Source organism: Rhineura floridana, chromosome 3 (genome assembly GCF_030035675.1).
Source record: "Rhineura floridana isolate rRhiFlo1 chromosome 3, rRhiFlo1.hap2, whole genome shotgun sequence".
NCBI lineage: Eukaryota > Metazoa > Chordata > Lepidosauria > Squamata > Rhineuridae > Rhineura > Rhineura floridana.
The window spans coordinates 127675890-127689318 of record NC_084482.1 but is presented as its reverse complement, the minus strand read 5'-3'; the positions used below and the strand labels follow the sequence as shown (position 1 = coordinate 127689318).

The 13429-nt window shown below is 44.2% G+C and overlaps 1 protein-coding gene across 3 annotated transcripts in view; it reads left to right on the top strand.

The window, feature by feature from the left end:
* The window catches only part of CACNA2D2 (calcium voltage-gated channel auxiliary subunit alpha2delta 2), a 1044533-nt gene extending 1032770 nt beyond the window's left edge, over positions 1–11763 (top strand). For 2 of the 3 annotated variants that reach the window (XM_061617858.1, XM_061617859.1), the window contains 2 exons: positions 5302–5390; positions 6311–8424. In XM_061617858.1, the coding sequence (XP_061473842.1) occupies positions 5302–5390; positions 6311–6439 (218 nt within the window). In that variant the 3' untranslated portion in view covers positions 6440–8424. Of the gene's footprint in view, positions 1–5301; positions 5391–6310; positions 8425–11552 lie in introns of those variants that run through there. The other variant, XR_009761453.1, reaches the window with a different exon arrangement.
* The last annotated feature ends 1666 nt before the right edge of the window (positions 11764–13429 follow it).

Below are 13429 nucleotides of genomic sequence, written 5' to 3'. Positions count from 1 at the left end.
CCAGCATCCTATTCTCACTGTGGTCAGCAGCTGCCTATGGGAACCCCACAAGCAGGTCATGAGCACAACACCCTCTGCCCACTCATGTTCCCTGGCAGTTGCTATTCAGAGGCATACTACATCTGATAGTGGTGATAGTACAGTCATGATGACTAATAGCCATTGATAGCCGTATGCTCCCTGAATTTGTCTAGTCCCTGTTTAAAGCCATCCTTGATAGCTGCCACCACTACATCTTGTAGGAACAAATTCTATGGATTAACAATGTACTGTGTGAAGAAGTGTTTTGTCTGTCCTGAATCTTCCAACATTCAGTTTCATTGGATGGCCCCAAGTTCTAGTATTTCGCACAAGGGAGAATAACTTCTCTCTATCCATTTTGTTCATACCATACATGATTGTATACACCTCTATAATGTTTCCCGTTACTCAACGTTTTTTCTAAACTGAAAATCCCCAAACGCTGTAACCTTTCTTCATAGGGGAGTTGCTCTAGAGCAGCCTTTCCCAACCAGTGTGCCTCCAGTTGTTGTTGGACCACAATTCCCATCTTTCCCGACCATTGGCGATGCTGGCTGAGGCTGATGGGAGTTGTGGTCCAACAACATCTGGAGGCACACTGGTTGGGAAAGGCTGCTCTAGACCCTAGTTTCCTAAACCTCTTTCAGTTCTATAATATCCTTTCTGAGGTCCAACAATCAGAACTGTATACAGTGTTCAAGTTTAGTCACACCATTGGTTTGCATAACACCATTATGGTATTAGCACTTTTATGATCCTTAATTCACCTTTTTCACAGCTGCTGCATAGCTGACATTTTCATTAAGCTAATCACCACAACCCCAAGAACTCATTCCTTGCCAGTCACCACCAGGTTAGACCCCATAAGCATATATGTGAAGACAGGGATATTTTTGCCCCAATGTGCATCACTTTACACGTTTTTACATTGCGTCACATTTGCCATTTTAATGCCCATTCACCCAGTTTGAAGAGATCTTTTCAGAGCACCTCACAATCTTGTTTTTACTTTTAGCACCCTGAACAATTTGGTATCAGCAAACTTGGCCACCTGCTCATTCCTCACTCCAGATAATTTATATACAACTTTAAAAGCACCAGTCCCAAAATACAGATCCTTAGGGTTCCCACTGTTACATCCTTCCACTGTGAGAGCTGCCCATTTAGGGCTCGTCCAAACTGACCTGGATAATCCATGTTTTCCATATTCGCTTTGTCATCTGACAGTCCCCACTCGCCTGTTTGTTCGCTCTTTCCCGATGTAAAAAAAACGTTTTCTTGCACCCGCACATGCAGCGGGAGGACCCGTACATTCTTTTTGCTTTTTCTGAGCCCCGCCTGTAACACCACCCCCTATCAGCCAATTGGTCCGCAAAATATGACGTATGCTCCTCTCCCCCTTTGCACCGAAGCTAGAGCGCGAAAGTTTGAGTTTCTGTCCACCTGCCTAGGTGTACAGATCCATTATTGGGCATAGGCGTGGGTGTGAGGCGGTAGTGAATATGAAAGCCAGCTGATGGCTGGCACCCAACCCTCTTGCCCCAGCTCCTGCTGTGGCTGAGGCAGAGGCAACTGCCCCCCCTGCTCCCCTGACAGCTGGGAATCTCGCTCTGGCCTCCCTCCGCCAATCAGCAGGGCTTCTGACAGCTCCACTCCACGTGGAGCCACTGCAAACCGCTCCTGCTCCTCCCCTCCCCACTCAGCCGAGCCCCCCACGGAGCCCGCAATGGCAGCCTCCAGCGAGCTCTGTGAGAAGCCCACCTGGGAGAAGCTGAATGCACTCTGGAGAGGGGGAAGGGGCACCTGGGCGACTGGCATCCCTTCCTTCTCCATTGCCTGCTGCCCCTTTTGCTCGGCGCCTTACCTGGCAGCACCCCCTGCCAGCTGCTGCCGGCCGCCTGAGCTCTCCTCCCCTTTTCACCACTCTGGCTGGCTTCTCTCTGATCCACCCCTGGTCTTCCAGGGAGCTCTAGCCCACCACTTCGCTCTATGAGCAGCTGGAGCGAAGGGGAGGCAAAAACAATCGCCAGCTCTCCCAAGGAGGGGGCCAAGGGCTCCAGGGTCTTCGTGGGGTATGGGGTGCCCTTCCGAGAGCCCTCGCCACCCCCTATCTCCCCCTCCACTGCCACCTCCTCCCCAACAGCCAGGCTTGCACTACAACCGCCTGGTTCCTTCCTTTGCTCTCTCTCTCTCTGCTCCAGCTGCTCCAAGTTAGGCAGCCATTCCCCCTCCTTCGCCAAGCTGCTGATCAGCTGGGCTGACAGCTGAGCCTTCAGAGCGCCCCACAGCTGATTCGTCAGCCCCTTTCCCTCCCTGCTTGCCGCCCAGCTCTCCCTCAGGCTGTCGAACATAGCTTCAAGCAGCCTGTGAGAGAGAGGCTCCTGCGAGCCTCCCTGGGGTCTCCCCCCCCCGTGTGGGGGTGGCCTGGTATCACCGCCTGCTCTTTCCCCAGCTGGCCCTCACCAGCGACCCCTTCCTCCGCTCTCCTTCCACAGCCTCCTTGGAGCGCTCTCTCTCTCTGTCTCTCTCTCTCTCTCTCTCTCTCTGTATTCCTCTATTTGCGATATATTGCAAAACTGAATGCATGTGTTTTTGCTTTTTCGCATATGTTAGTTTCTGGGGGTAAACATGCCCTGCGATTCCACTTATTCCTTGTTGAACTGCAAACCAGTAAGGACATGTCATGTCTAGGAAGGTAAACCTCCAGTCTTTATGGTTGCAGGTGGCCATCTAGCAAACCACTTATATGCCAATAATTCCTGTGGTTTTTTTGGTTGTATTTGCAATATTTCGCAAAACCAACTATATGCTTTTCTGCCTTTATGCATATTAACATTTCTGGAGATACACACCTCTGGCAATTCCACTTATTTCTCTAGAACAGCTCCTCCCCATTCCCTCTCTCTCTCTCTCTCTCTGCCTGCCTCTCGCTCTCTGTGTAGGCAGAGGTGGCAGCATAAGGGAACAGCCACCGAGAGAGGCTTCCCAGCAGCTTCCCAACCACTTTGGGCAAAACTTGATGCCCCATTGCCTTCACCCCCCCCTCCTTCTCCCTTTCCTTCCCGTGGCCCTTTGCAAAGCGCCAGGCTCTCGCTTATCTCCGCTGTGTGTGCCTGTGCGTGTCTGTCTGTCTCCGAGCGAGGAGGAAAGAGCAAAGCGAGCTCCCTACACCAACCAGCCACACTTGAGTGAGACCAGCCAGGAAAAGGGGGCCTTTACAAACAACCACAATTGCAGATCTCACCCTGAGCAGCCGCCCAGTTCATAGACTGGCTAAAAATTAACGGCTGTTGCTGATTCTGCGCAATTGCGGTTTTTTGCATCTGTGCAGTAGAAGTTGCCGAGGGCCCCCCCAACACCACACCATTCCTCTGATTGGTTCCATTTTCCCGGGCTTTCCCCGGACATTTGTGCACATGCACAAAAGTGGAAATACGTGATTGGCTGGAATGAAGGAAGGGGAATGGGGAAACGCCCAATGACGGCCCACAGAACGCCTCCTGCTCTAAAGTCCGCTGTATTGTATCCAAGCCCCTAATGTTGCAGAGGATGATTACCGGTTTAAAAAAGCAAATCTCATTTTTCATGGTAATGCCAAAGCGGATTTAACCGCATGTAAATGTGCAAAGGCGAGCAGCGTCATATGGACGACCGAAAAATAATGAATACACAAAGCAATCATGTCACACAGTATACAGTCATCTGGATGAGCTCTTAGTCCTACTCTCTGCTTCCTGCAGTTACCGAAGCTCTGACCTGCTATTCTGTGACTGCTAAGATTACTCCAGAGTCTTTGATGAGGGACTTTATTAAAAACCTTTTTAAAGTCTAAGTACATAATGTCTACTGGGTTACCTCTGTCTACATGTTTATTGGCACTGTCAAAGAACTATAGGTAGAAAGGAGTTGTCTTTGCAGAAGCCATGCTGGTTCTTCTTGCGCAAGACTTGTTCATCTATATGCATGGTAATTTTATGTTTAATAATGATTGCCACAATATTTCTCAAAGCAGATGTTGCACCAACTGGCCTGTAATTTCAGGTACAGACGTTGATCTTAGGCCCTAAATTGGTAGGGAACATTTTTTAAACACTAAATTTGTGTTGCATTTCTCAGGGCCAAACTACATGTTACGTTAACCACATGGCTTGCCCTTGAGTGCAGGCCTTTTCTTTCAGTGCAACAGCAGCTAAACTAGTTTGGGGCTTGTGCGGGGGTAGGAGACTTTGACCCTCTGTCCCCTACTGCAGATTGGGAACTCCACCACGTATTGGAGGAGGAGCTCACTAATAAGAGCTTTGTTCACAATACAATGTAATGCAATGTGTAGTTTGACCCTCAGTCTTGTACTTTTAAACAACATAGGTCTATCTCACCAGTATTAAGGACACGAGGTTAGTGATCACATTCCCAAACAGCATGCAGTATTATGTCATAGCCTAAAAGGAAGGAGGTGTTATGAGGGAAACACAAGGTTGTAAATCTGGGATCAAGTACTTGCATGGAGAACTGGTGAGCAGGAGGGAGGTCCTTAACCCTTCTCTGCCTACCAATTCTCCCCATGTCATTTTTAAAACTATTTCTCTCAGCTGGGCTCCAAAAGTGGCAGTAACCCCAGCTGGGATAAAATGGCTTTCAGGGGCATTTACAGGCAAGAATAAAAGGACGTGGGAAGGGTCAAGTACTGCTCCTGTCTGCCTGCCAGATCTCCCCTGTAAGCCCTTGCCCCCTTTGATTATCTCAGAACATTTTTTATTATTTATTCATTTATTAAATTTCTATCCTGCCCTTCCTCCCCAAAGCAGCCCAGGTCCGCAACATGAATTTGATAACATGTAGTTCTGCCCTTAGAATCAGGGAGAATATTATAGTCTTCCCTATAGCACTATCCTCCTAAATGGATGGTGGGAAAAGTTCAGAAAAGGACAACCAAAACTTCCAGGGGGCTAAAAGAACTCCCCTCCATTAGAGTGACATTTAAATTCAGTGCCAACTCATATCCTGTTGTTGGCAAAGATCTTCCTATGCATGTCCAGGTCTTTCCTTTGAAGTTGGGTCACCTACCCCCCACCTGTCAAAGTAACTCAAGGGGGTGGGGGACTCAGGATCTAGCCAACCCTGAGAAATGTCTTTGGTCTGTTCTTGCAGGGCTCTTCTTGCATTCTTTTGGTAGCCAATCTCCATAATCGCATGCTCCTTTCTTTGACCCCACTCTTCCTCTGCCGTGTCACCAGAAGCATATTTATTGCCTTGTGCTATATTTTCTTTGACATTGCAAAGCTCCAGCAGGAGATCCCAATCAATGTGAACTAGTAGACAAGCCACGGTATCGAAAAGGACCCCACATCTGTTTTGACTACAATGCAACGGTAAGTAGGAGGAAAGACAACCTTGCAGATTCAAGGAGTGCATCTGAGGTGATTTTATTCCACTGGGAGGATAACCTGGGATTTGAGAAACCAAAGTTTGAAACTGTAGGCTGGAGCCTTCCTTATCAAATCAATCCACTGATACAAGAGCCATTCTAGCACTGTGTGTAGAGAAGGGCTGTAATGCAATGGTAGAGCATGTATGATTTGCATGCAGAAAGGTGCAAGGTTCATTCCTTGGCATTTCTAGGTAGGACTGGGAAAAACTCATTTGAAATCCTGGAGAGCCACTGCCAGTCAATGTAGACAATACTGAGCTAGATGGACCAATTGTCTGACTCAGTATAAGGCAGCTTCCTATGTTCTTAAGGGCTTCAATCAGTTTACCACTTGAAATGACAAACTGGAGCATGAGGCCAATCTACTCATACCCTCACCTACTCATACAAGTGGCATTATTTACTTTGGGGTAATGTTCCTTGCAAAATCTGACTCAATTATATCTAGAAACATTGCCAAGGGTGGTGATCAGCAGGAAGAGTACCTCTTTTAATAAAGCACTCACTTCCTAGTGACAAAACCTGGAAATGGAACCCTAAACAGTGACTATCTGAGAGGTGGTAGTTTTTACTAACTATTCCTAAGGGAAGCTGATCTAGAAGTCCTTCTTGGCTTCAGTTCTCTATCTTTAAAAAAAACACAACAGTTTCCTTCCCCACCTGTATAAGGAACTGTGAGAGTAAGCATAGGGAGTAAAAGACAGGATAGGAAGATGGTGTCAGGTGAATAAGACTACTGTGGTTCATGATAAATAGCCTTCGAAAATCATCTTGAAACATGTGCAGAAAAAGTAACTGATCCCTGACTACATCTAGGAGGACTAGCTCTTTAAAAAATCTCTCACTTTTTTGTTTCCACAGGAAGATACTACAGACTGTGGAAGAGGGGCCTCCTTTAGGCCTTCTTTGAGTGTCTTGTCATCTCTGCAGCTCCTCCTCCTCTATTTGACTGCCAGTTACCATCCACTGCCCTTGGTGTCTTGCCTTTGAAACATCCATTTAATCTAGCCCATCCATTTTTACTTTATGCACCATCTCCATTCCCTCCAGACTTGCCAGAGGGCAGCTGCCTACTCCCATCAGCCCTGGTTACACCTTGGCACTCACTCATGAGGACCTTCTCTTTCGTCATTCAGAAGTCCAGAAGCTATTCTCATTGTTTGTTTCTCGGTTTCCTTCATCCTCTCCTTGCCCTTCCAGTGTGTCTGCACAGCAGGTTGTGCAAACAGCGCTCTGAGCAAGACTTTGGGAAGCACGAACCATTGTGACCTTCTCACAGTGAACATCCTTGTGCTTTGATTCATTACTCCCCTCTCTACCCACTGAGCTGTTGGCCAAATACAAAGAACAGTGGCCTCATAATTTTTCCCACTGAATCTGTGGAATTCTGGGAGACCTTTGTCAGTTTTCATCAGGAGATGTCTCATCATTTTATTGTCTTAAAACAATGCTGACAAAATATGATTGTGTCTGAAACAATTTACCTTCTCATCCCAATCACACAAACAGCAGCAACAAAATTATTAAATAGGACAGAAAAAATGGTATATTCTTGCCAAATGGATTCTGTAGTCTAGTTAACCATTCAGCCAATTCCAGTGGCTTGTTAAACTCAAACTAATCCTAGGATGTCACAGTGGCATCTCCATCCCACCCAGTTTGCTCTGTGCTTTCCAAAGCCATCCTTTCTGAATCTCTCATTAGTTAGGTCACATCTCAAATAAATTTTTTAATTATTATTTTTAGCCTGAAGATTTTAATCTAGATCTTTCTACATCTAATTTCCAAGCATTTTAGCGTGACAAATTATATTTATTGTCAGCAACAAAGACACAGAGAGAAAAAAAGGATTTGACTTGAATTTTATGGTCAGTATTATTTCTTTAAACCAATTCACACCATACTGAGAGGACTTGGAGAACAAGCAGGAGAGCAGCAAATGTGGAAAGATCCTTATCCACACCATTCCAGTAACCTATGCATGGTTGGAGGGTACAGGGGCTCTCACCATCTTTGGCAGAATGAATTGCAAGACAGAGTAATTCCAGTGGACAACAAACATGGCTAAAACCCAGCAGTCCCTGGCTCCAATCATTTCCTTGCCTCTCCTTTTTGTAACTGGGCCAAGAAATGTTTGAGTCAATCAAGAAAACAAGATAATATCTTCTGCTGCCCCAAATCACTGTGAAGACTTCACTTTGGGATTTCTGCAGCATTCTTCCCACGAGGTGAGCCAAGGGTGAAACTGGCCAAGACAAAGGTGACCTTCTTCCTAGCTCACACTGCCCCTTTTCTTCTAAAGGATATTGTCCACCATGTTTGGCAGCAGCAGTCTATGCCAAACCAAGACAAGAAGGTGATAGCCAAAAGATTTCTTTCTGAATTTTGTGCAGAAACTTAACTGCACCTTTACTGTGCCCTCCATCTATCCAGTACTGGAATTACAGTGGTGAGAAATGGGGTGCAACAGGCCCTCTAAAAGCAGGTATTTTGCTGAGAGCTAAATGTCTCCACATTCCATGTACTTTAGCAGAAAGTACTTGGCATCACGGTGAAGGTCATTTTGACACCTGCCACTCACCTCAAACCCGCAGAACTCTTCAAATGGTTTTGCAGTACACATTGCATGGCTGGGATTATTATCACTGACAGCAGCCATGTGTAGAGTTGAAAGCAAGAGTAAAACTAGAATCCGTTACCCAATCTCCTCAAAAGCTGACTGTTGTTTAGGGCACATTACCAGCTTTTGTGCCTATTTGTGCTCACATACAATGATAAATACACCTTGCCATTTAACACAAATAGCAAGGCTTTCAGTCCCCAGAGAACTCCAGAATTTCCTTCTCTTCAGCCAAATATGCCTGTGCATTCCCTCTGCACTCGGAGTAGCCAGCAAAGTGGGAAGGATCCTCTCTCGTTTCTGCTGTATGTGATATCAGAGCCAGAATCTGAGATACACTTCTGAGCAACGTGATGAGCTGCAGCAATATACAACACAGCATAATGCAGCTTCATCAGTAGGAAAAAGTTAATTGCTATGCCAATAATTGTGGTGGGCTTTCCCTGCAGCACAATGTGATTTGATGCAGTTCATGGTAGCAGGATGAAATGTTGTGCATAACTATGCACCTCATTTCAACTTCATGTGCTCATTTCCTCAACCAAAAGTCTCTTCCAGTTAATTAAGTCAAACCCTGACATCTATTGTAATTAAAGTGTTGTACATTTCTTTTCTTTTTTTTAAGAAGGAACTCTAGAAAGCAAAATAATGGTGACACAGTTACTTGAACTTCATACGTTTCTAAGCAAAGAAAGCTTGAACAATGTGTCTGAATAGGAATGTTCTGTAATCTTAGTTTGCTACTTTTGTACTAAGCCAGAGGTTTGGGGAACAACTTCTGGAAAGAATGTGATACACCAAACTCCTATGCTGATTACATGCAACTTATGCAGACTCTGGTAGCCCCACAGCTGTGTTTCATTGCAAGGTAAATGGCAGGAAACCCCTACAAATGTGATTAATCTTGGGAGGTTTTGATTGGCTCAGACCATCCCAAAGAATGCATTATAGGTGTATCCTCAAAGAAAATTAGTCACTGACATTATCTGATATAATGGTATAATTTGGTATAATTTGAATAGCGGTAAAATCAGGTCACTACTATAATAAATAAGATGGTAGTACAATGTGACTACATAACACAGGGAACTTTTTTATTATTAAAAAAAACCTTTGGGGGACCTGGAAGTAGACCTCTGGCACACATTATGATGTATTTGGTTTCTTTCTAGTGAGCCTTATTTCTTGAGATCAGGAGTGTAATTAGTTTCTTAATCTTTCAAAATCCAGCTCTGTCCCACCTTCACTGTCAACATATCCCCCCTGCCGCCGCCGAATGCCCTATGTTCCAAATCAGCAACAGTGTGAAAGGACCTCTCCTTACAAGTCTCTCACTGTTTCTTCCCAAGCTGACTTATATACCCACTGAAATACCACTGGTGCTAAGGTTAATAGTTTTGCTTTATTGGCCTTGTATAGGTTTCTAGAGAAGCAAACTGGGATATTATAAAAAGCTTCAGCTCTACCTGACATACAGTAGAGAGAGTACCATTACTCCTTGAATAGACTCCCAGTAACAATCAGTTGTACTAGTTATGAGTACAATCCCAATATCTTGCTAGTCTCTTTTGAATAGAGACTATCAAATCGTGCCAAATCGTGTGATTGTTTTTGTGATGTGGGCAACTGTCTGTAGTGTGTTTGGCTAAAATCCCTCAGGTTCATTCCACTTTAGTCTGCCTAAAAGCATAGTCTCCCTTATGCCACTTTGTCTGTGACTCTGTTTGGCTAGTGCTGTGGAGCCACTATATGTTCATAGGGTGTACTTAATCAGTAATGGATATTCAGGGCTGGAGAAAGCTGGCGCATAGATCAGGAGATGGCATGGGGCTTGCAGAGCCTGTCAGCTTAGTAAGGATGGGATCTGTTGCCCAGTGCTGGTTCAAAAGCACTCCACCGACCTAACAGACTGGTATCCATTCAAATTTGTTCTTTGTCCACTAGCCGCTGCTCTTACCCATTTGGGTTTTTTCCCCTCAGAAAAAAATACTGATATTTTAAAAGGAAATATCAGTAAAAGTATTGATATTAATATATTTTTACACAGATTTTTTTAAAGGACCACTTCCAAAATTACTACATAAAAATTTGATCTGCAACAATAATGTATAAGCGAATGATGGAAAATTCAGTATCAAATCTGAATTCGATGGAATTTTAGCACATCCCTACAGTTGAGCAAAGAGGGCTAGTTTTATAAAAGGGCCTTTCCCTGCTTTGGAATAGTTTATGACGCTGGCAGTATGGATACCACTTCTTGGTTGGCTGTTATCTCACAATCACTCAAGATCTGGTAAAATACTATTTTAAAACTTGTACAAAGCTAACAAAGCCTTGTTACAAATTTACCAGGCATATCCCACCATTTATTTATATCAGCAGCAGCAGTGCTGTGAAGGTTAGCCTTGGCCCCAGATCAGCCAAGGATGGAAAATAACAAAAAGTAATCGCAGCAGCAGCTAGATGTTTTGCATCCATAATAATCTAATCAATCAATCAATCAACATGTACAGCCATAGTTCCTCCCCTGTAGAAAGGACATACATAGCCCTGATTTGAACACAAATTCAATCCTCAGGTGTGCCCCTCCATCTCAGGTGGGCTACCCAGTTTTAAATACATATTTTAAAGCACCTGTACATTTATACAGTTAGATGTACATTCACCCCCTTTTTAAAACACCACTACCACCACAGAAAGGATGTTTTTAAGGCTGAAACATTCGCTCAAGGAGTGAGATGATTTAGCAGCCTTACTGGTTCCAGCCAACCAAAGTGATGCAGAGCCAGCTTATCTTCAGCCTTCTATAGCTGGTCTACCCTAAGCTCAGCCTAAGTGAGAAAATGATACATCTGAAGAAAGCACTATGAGTGTGCACAGGGGGCTCAGCACTCAAATCATATACATCTGTATGCACCCTAAGGCAAAAAAAAAAGCCTTCTAGTTTTTGTATCAGGGCTACAATGGGAGGCAAAGTTGTGTGTGTGTGAGAGAGAGAGATGTGGGAGCTGCTGCTAAGAATGTAAGAAGAGCCCTGCTGGATCAGAGTAAAGGAGGCCCATCTAGTTCAGCATCTTGTTTCTCACAGTAGCCAACCAGATGTCTTTGGAAAGCCCACAAGCAGGACATGTGCTCCACAGTACTCATCCACTGTTGTTCCTCAGCGACTTGTATTCCAAATTATATTGCCTCTAATAATGGAGGTAATAGGGAAGAGTCACTCAAGATCCATTCTAGCTGTTATGAACCAGCAGTTATTCAGCGTTGTCCAATTGATATCTTACAGTCTCCTGAAGTCATGCAGTGATTCTAAAAACTGCTACCTAAACTTGTGGAATTCTGCTTTCCTTGTAGTTTAGATTTCAGTGACTCCTTGCTAATGATGGTAGCGTTTGTTCAACTGAAATTGTAGTGCATTAAGCCTCCAGGCCACCTTGTGGAGATTAGGTAAACGCTAACGTAGCACATCTATCCTAATTACAGATCTGCACCTTCCCAACACCTGGCTCTGGTCTCTCTGTCAATGGGGAATGAAGACTGCTGAAGAAAGAACATTGGAGATAGAATGGAACATCCCCTACAGCCCCACACCAGACAGAGCACAGATTGCAACATGGCACATTTTCCACTTTTGAGTACTTATTCTCATCACATCTGAATAGCAGAGGAGATTCAACCTCTTGATTGACCATTCAGAGGACTAGCCAATACCAGATGTGATGGAGATACTGCACTTCTCCAACACCTTTCATTTGTGATATTTGTGGAAGCCATGCTAGATGCCACTGGGTCAGGGCTAAGGCAAAAGGGAGCTGGGGTTGAAGGACCCTCTTTCCTATGATACACCTCTCAGTTTTACAGTACCCCTTAGGGCCTCACATTTTTCACAGTGATTACATGAATGAAACGAAAGGTTCATTTCTCTAGGTTTTAAAGAGAAAGCAGGCAAGTAATTGGATGGTGAACTTCTCCTAAGATGAGAAAATGTTGCCCTGATTTCAATGAAAGTGGATAACTCATTTTTTTAAAGGTTTGTGCATGAGTTGCTGGCATCCCAGTATGTGCAAGTCTAAAAATGGGTAGAAGTACATTGGTATATTTCCTGCCAGAATAATGAGATTTGCCTTTTGAGAATGAGATCTCCTGGTATATGTATAATTGAGTGTACATGGCTGATCTACGCAACCAGCTATTTCCAAACAGCTGTTTAGAAACACACATAATGGCTGGGAAACCGGACAGAGCTCGTGTAATCTGTAGGATAGCCTTGAGTCCAGTTCATCAGACTATGTCCCCAACAGTCAGAATCATCCCTGTACTGCCAATGTCACTCTCCATTTCAGCTTTGTCTGCTGAGTACTGATGGAGATGGTACTGAAGAAGGGAAATAGACTGAGGAAAGTTGGATTAAGGGAGGGAAGCCAAGAGCATGATTGGAGTTGCTTACCTTTTATCTCTAGCTTTGAAAAACAGGTAACCTTGCAGATCATCATAACCAATCTTATAATAGTAAAGTATTTTCCCAAGCTCTTAGAATGGAGAAATAATAATTAAGTGAAAGAGCATAACATTGGAGAGATTATAAAGGAATTTTACCTTGGAATATCTGGAATCGACAAAGAGAGGCACACATAAATTGTAGCAAGGAGGTTGTGCATATTCTCATACTCTTGGTTGGACATCAAGCTAATTTCCTGAATCCTGGAGAGTAGGAAAGGACCTTGAAAGAGGAGGAAGCTGTACATGATAGAGATCTCTAGAGAGCAACAGACTTGGCCACTACAGGAAAGTTTGTAGGTAGGAAAGGCCTATAAAAACCTTTGAAATTGCTGGTCAGTCCCAGCCAGGGACCCTCCTAGTAGACCTCAAACGACTGAGTGAAGAGAAGCTCAGACTTTCCAGTGTTCCAGTCTGTTCTTGCACATGGCTAGCAGTAGTGAGGCACAGCAACGGTTCAAACCACCTCACATGCTTAGTCCATTTTAAAGTCCATTTGAGCAAAACAAGTGGTGATAGGAGAGACAGGTGGGAAAGGGAAGGGAAGATCCATGACCCTGACATGGTCCAGAGCCTAGTAGGCTGGGAGGAGATTCATTAATAATGACAAGGTTAATCAAAGGTCATTTTGCTTGTAGCTTTTTCAGTGTGTGTTTGGTTATGTCTATGGGAACTGTGCTTTGACCAGATGGCTGGCTCTGTGTTACCAGGAGTGTATGTAAATCTGTAGTCTAGTTGGGTGCTGCTCATTTGAGAAAAATGGAAAAAAAACAAATATACATAACTATAAATATATATATATAATATTTTAAGTTAAAAAACAAGAAAAAAGCAAAACATGAAGTAGCTGTTCTTACAGCTGC